Below are 18,229 nucleotides of genomic sequence, written 5' to 3'. Positions count from 1 at the left end.
ACACTCCACTTACTGAGAAGACACTATTCACAGCATCTCTCTACTCTTGAGTAATTAAATTTACGTTCTAGGGTTAGAGCTATAGGTCAGTGGCAGAGCACCTGCTAGTATGTGTGAGATCCTGGGTTCAATCTCCAAGACCCTTCCCCTTAAAAGTGGGTTCTACATATTTATGTCTAAAAATAAATCATCATATGTTGTAGAAACTTTAGATGAGTTGCAAAAAATGAAAATATAAAAATGATATTCAAACATATTGGGCAAAACAAAGAAAATAGGAAGGAGAAACATAAACCTGACCAGAGAAAAAGCAAATCTAAGCCTTCATGAAATAATAAGGGTAGTAATATTAACCCATTAGTTTTCTTTCAAATTCACGTCACTAGACCCAGAAAGAATATGTGAGAAGGATAACAAAAACCTGTCTGATAAAAATAAATAAATAAAGTAATAGTAAAATCCTGAAGTCCAAGAGCCTCTTTTTAAGTTATGATAATTATTGAAAACATCAACATAAGCCAAAATATATGTTAACATCTTACCTTTCTGTTTAAGACTAGCTTCAATAGTCACAAAATTTTCAAAGAACACATAGTATATATGTGAAAAATGTTGGTCAAAAAATTGTTTAAGATCGATAGATTCTGCATTCTCTGAAAAAAAAAATTAAAGTTTTTCGTGATTACTATGTCCATAAAAGTTAAATCACATTTAACAAATATATTCAAGTTTCCATCAAAGAATTGCTCCAAAAATTCTATCTTATTAAATATTTGAGAAACATATTTGTCTATACCTTTGTTTTCACAATTTTAGTCTTCACATATTTTAGGTGTAATTAAAAAAACTGATCAAATCATCATAATCTGCTTCTTAAAACAGTATCTTCAGAGAGACTTATTCAAAATCATTCACCATCTCTAAAAAAGAAGTTTAGGTCTATTTTCAATTCCACACTACATTTATAACTTCTCACCAAAACAGTTTAAAGAATTGTTTCTAAGAATAACTTATGACATCTGAAATACATTTATTAGTGAATAGGTACCAAACAATAAATTTTGAAAATAAGCACTTTATTATAAAGTTCAAACACAGTACTGCTCTCCAACAAATTGTCAGTATAGTAAATAGCATGCAAAACTGAACATACAACTATATGCACAATAGAATACTGAAAGTGAAATGTCAAAGTACTTCAGAAACACAAAATTGCTTTCAAAGCTCAGTAAGGCATAAATGTGAGAATAGAAGCCAAGTCTGAAACAGACATAGTAGTGAACACTGGGCATGAGGTAGTGAACAGAAAGATCATTATGGGCATAAACAAAAATATAGAATGAGGAATGCATGAAGCTTGATAGGATGTACAAAAGCAACTCATTTGGCTGGAGTTTAGTACATTTTTAATAAAAGCAAAATTGAAAAAGAACCTTGAGATACGTTATAAAATGTCTTGAATGCAAACAAAAGAGATAGGATTTGTTATTCTAAAAATAACTATGTAGTTGTAAGTAGTTATGCATAGAAGATGCCAAATTATTAGCACTGGTTGCCTCCAGGAAACATGACTGGTTTTACTATTGTTTGGTTCATTTTCAAGGGAAATGAAAATATTAAAGAAAAAAGGGGCATGGAGAACTTGTACTTTATGTACTTCCTACTATTCCAATTTGTTTACAAAAAGCACATTATTTATTTTAAAACTAAAAAAAAAATGTTCTAAAAAGCAATGAAAAAGATTTTTGAATCTAGAAATCAAATAAAGACAGCCCAGTGTAATAGAGTGCCTGTAATCCCAGCTACTCCAGAGGCTGAGGCAGGAGAACCACTTAAGCTCAGGAGTTTGGGGCCAGCATGCGCAATACAGGGAGATCCTGTCTCGTAAAAAAAAAAGAAAGAAAGAATAAACTAAATTGTAAATAGACTAAATTGTTAACTAAATTTAAAAATCTGTTTAATTTTTAAAAGAAAAATCTGTTTCTTGGCGTGCTTTAGCTTCAATCATAGATAAAAATAAAGTAAAATAGGACTGGGGATGAGGTTCAGTGCTAGGGCACTTGCCTAGCATATGCAAAGCCCTGAATTCAATTCCCAACACTGCTATAATAATAATAATAGTTGTAGTAAAGAAAAACAGTAACAAAATATAGCTAGTACTTTAAACACTCTTTTGCATATTATTGTATCCTGTAAGTCTTTTGTGACATCTCATTTATGGAATTTTTCCTAGACTTCCTCTTTTGCTTTGCCAGTCCAAATCATAGGGATGGATGCATCTCTCCTCTATTCCCTTGGATTCTCTACATTTTCTCCTATAGGAATAACAATGTTTCAAGCAGCAGTGTTGAGCAAACAATATATAATCAAATGTGATTTACTATGAATAATGTAAATAAATTATTTTTACTTTATTACATTCATATTGTAAAATGGAAATAGTCACCTTGATATAGACTGTATCACCTACTAATAAGCAAAACAGCACTACTTTATCTTGATTTGTATTAGAACACACAGATCCTCTCTTAACTGTTCACAGTAACTACATTAAAACTTTTCATAGAACTCAAAAAAATAAAGGCTAACACAAACTAAATGCTTCCTAAACACTGGACACTTGCCTAAGTACTTCACAGAATTTAAATTCTATAGTCCTCATAGCAACACTATGAAATGAGTACCTTATTCCTATTTTATAGGCAAGGAAACACAGAGAGTTTAAGCAACTTACTTAGCAAGAAGCAAAGTCAGGATTTAAACACTAGGTACCCTATATCTAGTGTTCATATTCTTAACCTCAATGCTATTTGACCTCCAATGTAATATAAGAAAAGACCACTAGTAATTTACCTATTATCTGCCAGTACAAAAACTGTCAACAAATACTAGTCTAATATATTTTATAGAATTATCAAAACAAAACACACATAACAGATATATATATATATATATGTGTGTGTGTGTGTGTGTGTGTGTGTGTGTGTATATATATATATATATATATATATTATATTCTGATTTATTCCTCAGAGTAATTTAATGAACATAAAATTAGAATGAAATACACTGTTATAATTACAATCTAGATTTCCTGAATTTAATGCTTTAAACACAATTAACATCCCAGGACAAAGAAGAAAATGAGAACAATAATAAACCCAAACAAAACAAGAGAAAACATGAGTCAATCCAAGATTTTGCAATGTGACATAAGAAGTCAAAATAGCCTCTTAACTTCCTTCCCGTATGGCATATTAACAAAGCCTGGAAACTACATACTTGCTAATGCTAATAAAAAAACATACCAGATCAAAACTAGGCTAATTTATTTCTACCCTACATTTATTTGTAAAGAACTATTACAAAGTAAAAACTCTTAAGATATTTTTGAGCAGGCATGGTGGAGCATGGCTGTAATACAAGTTAGGAGGCTGAGGCAGGAGGATAGCAAGTTCCAGACCAGTCTGGGTAACACAAGTAGATCCTCAGCAACTCAGTGAGACACTGTCTCAAAATTTTAAAAAATAAAACGTACTGGGGATGTGGCTCAATGGTAGAACACCCTGGGTTCAATCTCCAGCACCAAAAGAAAAAAGTTTTTTTGTTGTTGTTGTTTACCAATTCACAAAATATATATGATGGGGGAAGAAGACAAACAAGGTAGACAAAATATATGGGGTTTTTACCTTTTTACTAATAATTCCTTCCAAAACAATAATAGAAGAAAGGAAAAAGAATAAGAAGGAAATGTAAAAAAAAAAAAGATTATGGAAAAAATTCCACCAATTTTAAACTCCAATACTAAGTCCCATCCTTTTACCCATTCTGTTTCTCCTGCTTCTATGACTTTTAGTGAGTTCTAATTATATCATATGAGCTATTATTATTCTCCTACAGATGCTGCTAGTCTATAGGAGCATCAAGAATTCCTTAACTTCTTTTATGCCCTTCAAAATTTTAATCTAGGGAAAGTGTTTCATGTAGCAACAAGCTGATGGTCAATACTTTTAAAAACAAAAAGAGTTTAAGAACTCAAAAATTTTCCCCAGGGGCTGGGGTTGTGGCTCAGTGGTACAGCGTTTGCCTAGCATGTGAGAGGCCCTGAGGTCTATCCTCAGCACCACATAAAATAAATAAATAAAATAAAGGTATTGTGTCCAACTACAACTAAAAGATAAATATTTTTTAAAATTTCCCTATTTTCAGAAATACTTTGGAAGTATTTGTGAGCTAGTATTTCTTTAAAGAAACTAAGAAATTCACCATAAATGTATTTTCTACTACATATTTTAAAAGACATTTGAGCACTATAAAACATACGTAACTAAAAATTGCAAAGGACAGAGGTCAACTTTCCTAACTTTAAAGTTCAGATATTGCATATTTCCCTATAAAAGTAACTAATCCAAACTGAAAATTCAACAAATTTGTATCATCATTCTTCTTCATTCATTAAAAACAAAGAAACAGGGGGCTGGAGATATAGCTCAGTTGGTAGAGTGCTTGCCTCGCATGCACAATGCCCTGGGTTCAATTCCCAGCACAGCCAAACAAACAAACCAGATGTGGTGGTACAGGCTGAGACAGGAGTATTGCAAATTCAAGGCCAGCTTCAGCAACTTAGCCAGGTTCTCAGTAACTTTTAGCAAGACTAGTCTCAAAATAAATAAAAAGGGCTAGGGATGTGGCTCGGTGGTTAAGTGCCTCTGGGTACAATTCCCTGTACAAAAAACAAAACAAACAAACAACAACAAAAAAAAAAACAAGCAAACAACAACAAAACACCATTTAGATATGCTTCTCAAATGATGGTATCAGAATACTCTAACCTGTGTCGTAGTAATCCACTTCTAATAAATAAAGTACTAAACATTTCAAGCCATTGTTTTAAAATAATCAACAATCATGGATCCAACAACATAGTGAACTGTCCTAAGACAAATTAACCTTTCACTGCAAACATAGAAATGGTGAATAAAAACAAAAAATACAAGCTCAAAAAAGAAAAACGGGGAGAAGTGAAGAAGAAAAGAGAGGAAAATAGGAAAGAAGGTCATAGGATAAAGAAAAAGGGGACAAGCACAAAAGAGGATTATGATATGCTATTGAAATTTCATTATTAACAAGTAACAACAAAATGTATAACAGTCTAGAGGGCTAAAAAAAAGATATGAAAAGCCTATCAAACTAACAGAAATGAGTAAAGAAAGTCACCAAAAATGAATATAGTAATTTAAATACATATAAGAATAATGGAATTACAAAAAATGTTACTAGACTAACTCCACAAGACAACTATAATCACAAAAATAAAGCTATTAGGCGTTTACTAAAAAATACTCAAGTTTAAATTTCAAAATGATTAAAGGAATGAAATAAAAAATATAATTTAAATCCTAACAATATTGATTTTTCAACAAAGTACAAAGTAGGCAGCAAGAATTACTAAACTTAAAGAGGGTCAATAACAAAGAAGCTTCAATTTCAAATGTGCATACACAATTTCAAAATATAAAAAGCAAAACCTAACAGAATTCTAAGGAGAAAAAAAAAAGGCATTTATTCCTGTGGTAAATTTTAACACATTTGTCTCATATATAACAGGTAATATTTTAATCCAATCTGAGACCCAGAAGGGGTAAAACTAGTAAGTATACAAAAGATCTGAACAACACAAAATAGCACTTTACATATAAAACTCTAAATCCAGCAGTTGTAAAAATGAATTATTGACAAAAACTGAATAAAGACACAAATTAGACAAAATACCAAGAATATCAGTACATAGTATACTCTGATCAAAATGAAATAAAATTAAGCACACTACCTTAAGCTAACCCCCATAAAAAGGGAGGAGATTGCTAGAAAGCAGTCACAATCATTCATACAACCCAAGAGCCATTAGACTAGAAAACCTCACAATTCATAGGGCATTTGGTAGATTAATAAGGAAGGTATTGCCTCAGGAGAGAAAATAATTAGCCTTAGACTGATCATTACTTCAGAGTCATCATAAAGGCAAAATGCAAAAGGATCACACTATTTCCAAGTAACTGCAACCTACAATGAAGTTCAAGGAAATTTTTAGATACACAAAACATCCAGGTCTCAACAAGGTATACTTGTATAAATCCTTATACTTGTATATCTTGTATACACTGATATAATTATATACCATGTTATCAGGTATACAATTAAAGATTACCAGATATTCAAAGAAGCAGAAAAACATAACTCATAATGAAGAGAATAATTAGCAAATCAAATTCAAACCAGAACTGCCACAAATGTTGGAATGAGCACAAAAAGGCATTAACATAATTGTCTTCCCCACATGTTCAAAAAGCTGAGATGGAAGACACACAAAAAATGTAAGACTAGGGCTGGGGTGGCGGCTCCGTGGTAGAGTGCTTGGCTGGCATGTGTGAGGCACTGGGTTCGATTCTCAGCACCGCATATAAATGAATGAATAAAATAAAGGTCCATCAAAATCTAAAAAAAGAAAATGTTTTTTAAAAAATGTAAGACCTAATTCCATTTCTATTTTTTCATACTTTTTAAATTATAATATTTGTTTTATACCTTATTTATTTATTTTTAATATTTATTTTTTGGTTGTAGTTGGAAACGATACCTTTATTTTATTTATTTTTATGTGGTGATGAGGATGGAAACCAGCACTTTCACACATGCTAGGCGAGCGCTCTACCACTGAGTCACAACCCCAGTCCCCCCAATTCCAATTTCTTTGGGTTAAAACTAATGTCTAGGGTAAAAAAATAAAACTAGATAGAAAGAACAGCAGATTGACACTTTAGAAGAAAAGATAAATGAATTTGAAGAGACAGCAATAGAAATTATTTGTAAAAATAAGCACACACACATGGGCTGGGGTTATGGCTCAATGGTACAGTGCACGCCTACCATGCACGAGGCCCTGGGTTTAATCCGCAGCACCACATAAAAATAAATAAATAAATAAAAGATATTGTGTCCAAAAAAAGAAAAAAGAAAAGCAAAGCATACAAATGAACTGTGAAGACAAGTAGTGTAATATAATGTAAGAGTAAAAGAAATTGACGTTAAAGTGTAAAAGACCGGGTATTGTAAAGTTTCTAAGCTGCAAAGCCTGAGTTAAAATGTAAAGGACCAGGTATTGTTAAGTTCCTATGCTACACCCAAAACCTGAAAATCCTGTAGCTGTTAAAACAATTCCCGGGACTGTCCAGTAGATAAATAACCTGGACCCTGTGCAGTTTGGCACTTAGGCATTCAGGGCCCAAACCAATCAGTTTGAATGTACCCCCCTTCCCGCCCGACCTGTTCCTGCCAATGAATGTACTAATCATGTTCGAGAGTTGTTGTTCGATTTTCCCGCGCCTCATGATGATTTGCTCTGATGTATGCAAAGCCCCCGCCCTCCCCAAAAGGTGTACTTAAGCACTGCTCAACCCCTGCTCGGGGATCTGGGCTGCTCTCCCTTGTTGAGTGAACACGGAGCCCCAGCGCGCTGGATTCTTCAATAAACCCCCTTTTGCGGTTGCGTGAGTCTGTCTCTTGGTGGTCTCTTCCTCCAACGTTCGCCGGACCCTTACAATAAAAGTAACTGATTAACCCTTGAAGTGGGGGAGGGACAGAAAAATATATGGAGAAATAATGGCCCCAAATTTTCAAACTTGATGAAAATCACAAACCCAAAAAGTGAAAATTTCAAGAACAAAAAACGTGAAGAAAACCAAAGCATATCATAATCTAGTAGCTCAAAACCAATGAGAAAAATCTCAAAAGCAGCCAGAAAAAAAAAGACGTTAAAAACAGTAACTGAAACAAAGATGACATCAGATGTCTCATCAGATATAATGCAACAATACTTTGAATAAAAGTACTTAGAGAAAAAACTGCCAAACTATAATCCTATATGTAGTTAAAGATATTTTTCATAAAGGCAAACTAAAGAATATTTTCAGACATACAAAAGCTAAATTAATTAATCACCAGCAGGCCCACAAACTACCAGAACTGATAAAGTTCTCCAGACAAAATGAAGTGATGAGCAGAAATATCAATCTACATAAGGGCACTTAAAATGGTAACAAAAACTTTTTCAAAGACAAATGACTGTTTAAACAAAATAACAATGCATTGTGGAGTTTATAACAGACAAAAGTAAAATGCATGAAAATAAAAGCATACAGATCAGGAGGAGGAAATTGGAAGGACACTATCAAAAGATTTTTATTCTATATGAAAAATAGTATAATCATAGTGGAGGTAGACTGTGATGTGTTAAAGATGTATATACTATAACTACAACAGCAATTATTAAAATAATAAAGGTAATGGTAATAAGCCAAGAAAGAAAGTAGTACAAAATCACAAACAACACTTGATTAATCTAAACAAAGTCAGAAAAAGAAAAATCAATGATCAGATAAAATGAGTGAAAAACAAATTTTAGATGAATAAACTGCAGAGACTCACAGACTAGATTAAAAAAAAAAAAAGCAAGTCCCAACTATATGCTACATAAGAAATACAAATTGAACACTTACATTTAAATCTATGCAGCTCATTGTATGTCAGCTATATCTAAGACTGTTAAAAAATCTAACAATTACTTAATATTGACGAATGACTTTATTTCTATCTATTGCAGGTACAAATGAAACCATATTCTTAGCACCACATAAAAATAAAGAAAATAGGGCTGGGGATATGGCTCAAGCGGTAGAGTGCTCGCCTGGCATGCGCGGAGCACTGGGTTCGATCCTCAGCACCACATAAAAATAAAATAAAGATGTGTCCACCGAAAACTAAATATATATATATAAAATATATATATATATATATAAAATATATAAATTCTCTCTCTCTAAAAAAATAAAATAAAGCCATCCTGTTCATCTACAACTACAAAATAAATAAATAAAATAAAAATCTAACCAAAATAAATGAATAAGAAGAAAAACTGGAAACCAAGGTATTAATAGGGGACTTTGAAAACTGACAAATTCCTGGGAATATAGAAGTTCATACACATGCCTAGAGTTATGAGCAAACTCAGGAATGATTAGAGAAGACGCTAAACTCTCACCTCTGGGTGCCCTTAAGAGTCCATAGAAGCAGGAAATGAAGACTAAGGCAGAATTGTAAATTGGTTGAATGCCACAATATACATACACAGTCCTTTGGCAAAGACTGGAAGACTTACTGATTCCAAGTTTGTAATGAAATCTCAATCCAATCACTAACTGACCACTAAGTTGAATGAGTAAAGAATTCAGTAGTAATATAAACAAAAACTACAAAAATTATTTTAGTAAACTCATTAAAGGAACAAAGAGCAACAACAATATAAAAACAACAAACCTTAAAAAGGAGGGGAAATCTGGTTTACAGAGTTGCCATATTATATTATTTTAAAATGTCAAGTCAGAAAATATCTCTCACGCACAGGCACTGGACTTACTAGACAAACACTATAAACCATCTCTTAAATGTCAAAAACTTAAAGAAAAGCATGTCTAAAATACATGCTACTAAAGGAAAGTATGAGATGGCCTCTCACCAAATAGAGAATATCAAAATGACACAAAACTTTTTTAAAGGAAGAAAGAACTTTAAAAAGTATAATTTTTTAAAAAGTATAATAATTAAAATAAAAATTCACTGAAAAAGTTCAATAGCACACTTGAACTAGAAAATAAAAACATCATATTAAGATTAAATTAGGAGGAGGAAACAACAAACAAACTAACCTCAAAGAAAAGCTCAGAGCCTGGGTGAATGCTACCAATTCTTCCATAAACTAGAGACCACTTTTCAATTCATTCTATGAAAACTATTACAAAGAAACTATAGGCCAATATCCTTTTTGAATTTAGATGTAAAAATCCTCAAAAAAAAAAAAATAGTAGCAAACCAAATCCAGAGAGTTATAAAAAGGATAATGCCCCATGACCAGGTTGAATGTAAGGTTGATGAAAAAAAAAAATCAGTCAATGTAATATGCCATATTAATATGAAGGTCAAAACTCACGTGATAATCTCAATATATTGACATGGGAAAGGCATTTAACAAAATCCAACATCATTCCATGCTAAAGACACTAAAAAAGCTAGAAATAGAAAGGCATTCCCTTAATCTGATAAGGTCATCTATTAAAAAAAAAAAAACTAACATCATGCTAAGTGGTGAAAGACTGAATACCCCTAAAAACATGAATAAAACAAAGATAATCTCTTTTGTCATTTTTATTTAACATTATACTAGAGATTCTAGCCAAGGCAATTACACATGAAAAAGAAAAGCCTTACAAACTGTAAAGATGTTTAGTATCTCTATTCACAAATATCATGATTTTGTATACAGAACACCTTAAGGAATCCAAAACCAATTCCACTAGTGCTAATAAGTTCAATTAGGTTGCAGAATATCAATATGCAAAATCAATTATATTTCTATATACTAGTATTGAGGAATCCATAATCCAAACATGAAATTAAACAAGAATAAGATATTCAAATTATCAAAAGGACTGCAAGACTTGTATGTTGAATACTATGAAATATTATTGGAAGAAATTATATTTATATTTATTATATTATATTATATTACATTACATTATATTATATTATACTATACTATACTATTGGAAGAAATAAAACCAAAATAAATTGAGACATTCTATGTTCATAAATAAGACTTCGTACTGTTAAGATAGCAATAGTTCCCAAATTTTGTAAAGATTCAATGTAATTTCTAATCAAATCCCCATAGGCTTTTTTGTAGAAATTGAGAAGCTGATTTTAAAATTCATTAGAAAATGCAAGGATCCCAGAATAGTCAAAACAATCTTTGAAAAGAACAATAAAGCTGGAGAACTGACAGTAATCAAGATAATGTGGTACTAGGTTAAAGACAGACATATAGAGCTGGGCATGGTTGCACATGCCTGTAATCCCAGTGGCTCATGAAGCTGAGGCAGGAGTATCACAAGTTTGATGACAACCTATCTGAAAATAAAAAATAAAAAGCGCTGGGGATGTAGCTCAGTAGTTAAGCATTCCTGGGTTCAATCTCTATTACCCGCCTCCCCCCAAAAAAGGACAAACATACACTGCTGAGAGCCATAGCCAAGTAGGAATGACGCATGGCAATTTCTTTGTCAGCCTACCCAATGTTGCTTAGAGGGAGGGCTCTCCATTGTGGAAATGGGCTTGCCTTGGACCCAGGTCATTTGCAGTGACATTGCATGAATGTTTGAGAAAGGTGACCCTGCTCAAGGACCAGGGTGGATCCGGGTTTAGGGAGGATCCTGCTGGATTAGGGCGGTTCCAGGTTTAAGGTGGACCCTGCTGGGAATAGGGCGTATCCTGCTGCCTCAGGCGCCCACCTGCTCTGCCCGCCCGCTCCTTGAGTTCCCATTGAGTTCTCCCGGGATTCAGAGAGTATTTTGGGATGCAGAGCCCAGCGGAGGTGTGGATTTTCCTAGAACGTGCGTGTAGAGTGCCGTGACAATTCGGGAATAAAGAGTTGCTGTTTGAATCTACAAGGCTGTGTGGTGGCTCGGTTATTTTGTGCCCAGCTAGACTGTGGCAATACACAACAATGAGCTGAGTTGAGAATACATCAATAAACCCTTAAATTTGTCAATTATTTTTTATGAGGAGCAAGACAACTCAATGGGAGGCAAAAAATAGTCTTTTCTATTAATTTATTTATTGTAAAGGACTGGTCTATTGAACTGGAGTTAATCAACTAAAACAAAATATTTGTCCTTCACAGACAGTTTGAGAGGCAGTGTCAACACAATATGAAAAAAAAGTGAAAGGCACCTGGATTAGTCTGTACCCATTCAATAAGACAGTCCCACTAAGGATCAATATAAGAAAGATCCAGCTCATCATCTCTAATTTACACTCTTCTTTTAAAGCAAAAAAAAAAAAAAAATCATGAGACAATAGTTAAGATCATCATATTCAAGTACAGTCAGTATCTAGAGAATTCGTTCACAGGCACAAATGTCACAGTATTGTCAAACCAAAATAAACTTCTCAACATACTCTATGTGTATACTTAACTTGTTGCAGATCTGTATTAATAGTAAACTAGAGCCACTCTGCAGACTCTCCTTTGCTAGTAAATAAAAATTTTGAGGTTGAGGCCTGATAAAGATTATGTTTGAAAAGTTTGGAGGACCACTGCCTTCTGCTGTCCTGTATTCATGTCTGTGCTCCTACCATTACTTTCACCCAAACTGCTCTTCTTTCACTTTATCCTATTGAAATTCTAATTACCTTTCAAGGAACAGCTGCCTATGAAGTCCCTATAAAGCATTCTACAGGTACTCATTTAGATATGATTCTTTTATATGCATAATACATTTCACATTTAACATGATTCACTTTTACTATACCATTAACTCCCTTATTCTTCTGCAGTTACTCAAAATACCACAAATATTCAAATGGTTGCTCAGATTCATCATTTTTAGATTTTCAAAGATAGAGACAAGAATAGATGGTTATTTTTCTTAAATACACTTAGTAAGAAATGACAATTTGTAGGAAGTGGCTTACAGTGGCTTTATAATCTTCTTGCCTCTAGAAGGTCCCAAGAAAAATTGATGGAAAAGGGAAGATGACTGGGAACCATTAAGCTACTGACTTAAAAGAATTTAGACAATGACAACAAATTTGGGTAACATAACACACAAACACACCTTTTATCCTAGCTATTCTCTGTTATGTTTGAATGGAGAGGGGAAAAAGTAATAGTTGCTAAGTGACTTCCTTGAATTTATGTGATATAAAACGCCAACAGTAAATTTCCTTTTCTTTCATTCATTCATTTTTCATTTGTTTTCCAACATCTAACTTTATCATTTTCTAATTTACTCATTTTTAATAGACTACAGACCAAAATACAAAATCTAAACTATCATCAAGATCATTCAAGAGCTGGGGAGTTGGTAGAGTTGGTAGAGTACTTGCCTCACATTCACAAGGCCCTGGGCTCAATCCCCAGCCACCACAGGGAAAAAAAAAAGAAAAAAAAAGGGGGGGGGGGAATCATTCAATAGTTTCAATTTCTGTTCAATTCACTCTTTTTTTTTTAAAGTTTTTTTTTATATAACTTTATTTTTTTAATTTATTTTTTTATGTGGAACTCAGGATCGAACCCAGTACCTCATTGGTACTAGGCAGGCACTCTACCACAGCTACAACCCCAGCCCTCAATTCACTCTTTAAGAACAAATTCTACTTGATTTTGAGTAGTTACTTTTGTGTGTGTATGTGTGTAGTTTTGGGAATTGAACCCGATGCCTGAGTATGTTAAGCAAGCACTTTCCCACTGAACTCCAAGCCCTCTGGTTTAATTTTATTAACTTTAGGTTTCCAATTAAAATTCCAAATTATGCTTCAAATTCTTCCATAAACTCTGTAATTCAAGTGCATTTTTTCATATAATCTTCAAACAATATTTGAGGTGTTTTTACTTTAATTTTATAGGCAAGTAAATTGAAGATCAGAGTATTTAAGTAAATAATATAGCTGAATTCAGAATCCAATCTTCTGAGTTTCTCTTCTATATCCCTCTGCTTCCAATTTATTTAGTACTCATGTCTTCTTGACGATTAAAATTACTATCTACCAAAGAAAGCTACTGCAATGATTAAGTCAAGTAATACATGTAAAATGCTTGGACCCTGCCACTATAAGGGGTCGAAAATATTAACTATTATTACCAATATACAACTACTGCCATCTATAAAAATGCTTACTGCTAAAAATTTCCCAAAGAAGAGATGGAACTGTATCTGAAAAGTACTTTGTATTCTCATGAAGAAGTCTAATATTTAGTAATTATTAAGGAATTTGGGGAGTGTAGCTCAGTAGAAAGGCTCTGGGTTCAATTCCCAGCACTTATAAAAAAAAAAGCGGGGNTCTAACTATATCATTCATGGAATTTAATTAGCTGATTTTCAAATTTATATGGAAAGCTAAAAGGCCAAAAAAGACAAGAGAGAAGGGCTGGGATTGTGGCTCAGTGGTAGAGTATTTGCATAGCATGCGTGAGGCACTGGGTTCGATCCCCAGCACTACGTACAAATAAACAAAATAAAGGTACTGTGTCCATCTACAACTAAAAAGAATTTAAAAGAAAAAAGTGAACAGTTCCTGAGAATCATAATATTCAAGTATGAGAACATACCTAAATTCTAAAATCAATTCCTATATAATGAATATTTAAATGGGCTCAAAATTTTCACTATTTTAAAACCCTAAAGTGATCACGTACACTTATCTATTTACTTTCTCAGAGTAAATACTGAGAAATGGAAATGCAGGTTTCAAAAGATATGTGCACATTTTAAATTTTGATACTTAACCTGCCCTTCAATTTATATTCCCTTAGCATGTTGGTTTCCACATATTTTGACAACATACTTTTAAAATCTTTTCCAAGTTTTATATTTACAACAGTCCATAAACTAAGGAAATTATCTCTTAAAACACATTGCAGATGTTTTTGCTTGCTGTTTGTCTTCCAACTCTGCTAATGATGGGTTTTAGTTTTAAAATGTACAATGTTTCACATAGACATATTTCTCAAAATTTCCTTGATGATTTATAGTTATCACATAAATTTTAAGAGTAGTCTTCCCCAACCAATATTATTAAATACTTGCCTATTTTTTTCCTTCTAGTCCTTTAAGGTTTTTCCATTTTCTAGTGAAGAATCTAAACCACTCAGAATTTATCTGTTATAAAAGTAGTAATCAACATGTTTTTAGAAGAGCATTGTTTCTTCCTAATCTTTGTCTAAAATCTATTTTACATTACTGGTCACATGAGTTCCTTCTGTAACAAGCAGAACAAACATCCTTATTAAATTTAACATTCTTTTTAAATGTAACTGTTCTTGACTGTATTAGTAAGATGTGCAAAAACCTTTCTTAAAGAAAAATATAAAAACTTTAATTTATAAACTTTGTAGACCCTAAGTAAATAAATATAAACTTGTTTAGAAAAGGAAGATTGGATAACTTACAGATGTTAATTTAAATCTATAGATTCATTTTGTAACCCAATTTAAAGAAGTCTAACTATATCATTCATGGAATTTAATTAGCTGATTTTCAAATTTATATGGAAAGCTAAAAGGCCAAAAAAGACAAGAGAGAAGGGCTGGGATTGTGGCTCAGCAGTAGAGGGCATGGCAGGACCCGGGTTCGATCCTCAGGACCACACAAAAATAAAGGCATTGTGTTGTGTTCATCTACACCTAAAAAAATAAATATTAAAAAAAAAAAAAAGACAAGAGAGGGCTCGCTTAACATGTGAGAGGCGTTGGGTTCGATCCATAGCAACACATAAAAATAAATAAATAAAGGTATTGTGTCCAACTTAAAAAAAAAAAGGCAAGCAACTGGGATTGATGTCAACAAATTACAGCCACAAATTTGGTAGCTTAAGAAAATATTAAAAACTTACCCTTTGGGCTAGGGATGTAGCTCAGGAAGAACATCTACCTAGCATGCATGAGACCTTAGTTCTATCCCCAATACTACATACACAAACAAACCAAACCAACAAAAACCCTCATTTTCTCAAAGACCAGAGTCTGGAATCCAAATGACTGGGCTCAAATCCAGCACTAGAAGAATCACACTTCCTCTGGAAGCCAGTGAAGAATCTGTTATTCACCTCTTCCAACTTCTGGGAGCTGTTGGCATTACTTGGCTAGTGTAATATACTTGTAACTCCAATCTTCCAGAAGAGCATAATTTTAAATCTTTTTCTGTTCTATCTTCACAGAGTACCTTCTCCTGGTTGTCTTATTTACAGGCCAGTTCATTTTGTTAAATGGTGGAGGCAAGGGTGGGTAGAGAATAAGAGTGGTATACTTTAGAGCTAACATGTTGAGCTCATCAGGATATAAGTTTTTTAAAAATTTGGTGTCATGTTAAGTGGTGATAAAAATTTCTTTCAACAGTGGGGGAGATTATCTAATATCTGCCATAAAACCATACACATTTTTCAATTAATGTCCTGTTTTTATTTGCTTATTTTTTAATTCTACAGACTTAGTTACTGAATCAATTTTTTTTAAACACAGATTCTTAAGACAACTCAAAGGTTTCTTTCAGATCAGAATACTGATTTAAAATATTTTTTCTACCAGAGCCAATTGGTTGCTTACAGTTGCTCACCAAACAACAATTTTGCTTTCCTTACACCAAGTATATTCATTCATGAACTGAAGAGTATTCACTGAGCACCTAATTATACAGCCAGGCACCATGCTGAGTCTAGAGACAGAAAGATAAAAAAGACATACTCTGCCCTCACGAAGATTATAAATTATAAGCATGCAAATAAATAATTATGTTGCAACAAAAGAATTAAATTACTAGAGGCAAATATTCACAGTGTATAATAAGTTCCTACATCTACCTGATAGGGAAGGCTTCATCAAAGTTGTGTATAGAATTTTCCCTGAGATTTCAAAAAGAACGTAAGTTTTCAGATATAAGGATAATGTGAAGGCAGTCTGTACAGTAAATAAATATCACTAACAAAGGCACAGGCATCATGGAAAGTGATTTCTGGTTTAACGTTTAAGTGTAAAGTACCAGAGAGGGATAACAAGGGATTGAAGAAGATAATGTGGTAGAAAAGATGATGTTAGGACACTGATCTAAGGTCTAAAAAGCATATTCAAGTGGACATGCTGGTCTAGAGTTTAAGTGACAAATCAGAATTTTTAAAAAGGGCAGGGTGGGGGACAGGGGAGATTATCACTAAATAAATAAGCAGTTGAAGCCAAGGCAGTTTACCCAAGGATAATATATAGAGTAAGAAGAAAAGAGAACTTATGGACAGAACACTGAAAAACACCAACACTGAAAGGAGGATTTATTTGGGTTTCTTAAGAAAAGTCTGCAAAAGGGAAATTGCTTGAATGTAATGGTAGTAAGATTATCAAATTTAAGAATATCAAATACGGGCATAGTGGCAGATGCCCGTAATCCCAATGGTTTAGGAGGCTGAAGCCCTAAGCAACTTAGTGAGACCCTATCTCATATAGATGTAGCTTAGTGGTATCGTGCCCCTGGGTTCAATCTCCTGTACTAAAACAACAACAACAACAAAAAACACAAATACGGACAGGCTGGGGCTATAGTTCAATGGTAGAGCACCTGCCAAGTATGTGTCCTGGATTCAATCTCCGGAAGGAAGGAAAGGAAGGGAAGGAAGGAAGGGAGGGAAGGGAAGGAAGGAGGGAAGGAAGGAAGGGAAGGAAGGAAGGAAGGAAATATATCAAATATACCTAGCTACTCAGAAGGCTCAGGCAGGAGCCTGATAGGAAGTTCTAGGCCAGTCTAGGCAAGTTAGTGAGGCTGTCTCAAAGTTAAAAAAAAAAAATTAAAGGACTGGGAATGCATGCACAAGGCCCTGGGCTCAATCTCCAGTATTGCAGAGGTACACAAGATATCAAATACAATGAACATAGGAAATTAAAAGGGTCATTTCATTATCCATTAAAGTCATTTAAGATGGTGACAAGAGAGAAAGATAAGCTAGTTCTCAAACTCCTTTACAGAATGATCAAAGGTTGAGAAATAAGAGCAGTAACAATCTGAAGGACAGTTGATCAAGTAACATATACACTAAAGATGGGGGATTTTCGGATGAGTCCAGTGGCAACAGAAGCACAATACTAACAATATTACAATAGCAGGAATGCTGACTTCTTCAGGAATGGGAGGATATACTCTCAAGGATACAAGGAAATCTGTGTCTTCAGGAGAGAATTAGAATTCAGATAAGGCATATACAACCTATGTGTTTCATTTTAACATAAAACAATGTGCTAAGTGTTTATAGGGGAAAAGGTATACATTTGCAACAGTGTCATCTACAAGTCAGTTCTATGATAACATCTGGTAGAACTTTTATTAGAGTTAAGTACTACTATATTGCTTTGTTTAAAATATGAGTCAACTATAATACTTACTTGAGAAGATAGGCTAAGATCAGATAATTGTCTTCAATGCAAGCTAAGGATTTTGTACTTTGCTCAATATGTGCTTCAGAAAAGACTGTGGAAGCATTATTTAAGACAGATTGGAAAGGGCAAAAGACCCTCATAGGGAGACTGATTAGTATGATTAGTAAACTGCTGTAAAAGATCAAGCAAGAAATGAAACTTTTT

General features: G+C 33.4%; 1 protein-coding gene and 1 non-coding gene across 2 annotated transcripts in view; one reads left to right on the top strand and one right to left on the bottom strand.

Annotated features, from left to right (window-relative positions):
- Ralgapa1 (Ral GTPase activating protein catalytic subunit alpha 1) overlaps positions 1-18,229 on the bottom strand; it is a 234,592-nt gene that overhangs the window by 205,194 nt on the left and 11,169 nt on the right. Inside the window, exon 2 of the mRNA XM_048798440.1 lies at positions 543-653. Within this exon, the coding sequence (XP_048654397.1) occupies positions 543-653 (111 nt within the window). The remainder of the gene's footprint in view (positions 1-542; positions 654-18,229) is intronic.
- On the top strand, positions 4,476-4,552 carry Trnaa-cgc. Its single transcript has one exon. It is a non-coding gene; the product is annotated as a tRNA-Ala (tRNA).

The sequence above is a fragment of the Marmota marmota genome, unplaced genomic scaffold, assembly GCF_001458135.2.
Source record: "Marmota marmota marmota unplaced genomic scaffold, marMar, whole genome shotgun sequence".
NCBI classification, from domain to species: Eukaryota; Metazoa; Chordata; class Mammalia; order Rodentia; family Sciuridae; genus Marmota; species Marmota marmota.
Note: the sequence above shows the minus strand (reverse complement) of the source record. Positions and strands in the feature narration are given on the sequence as shown.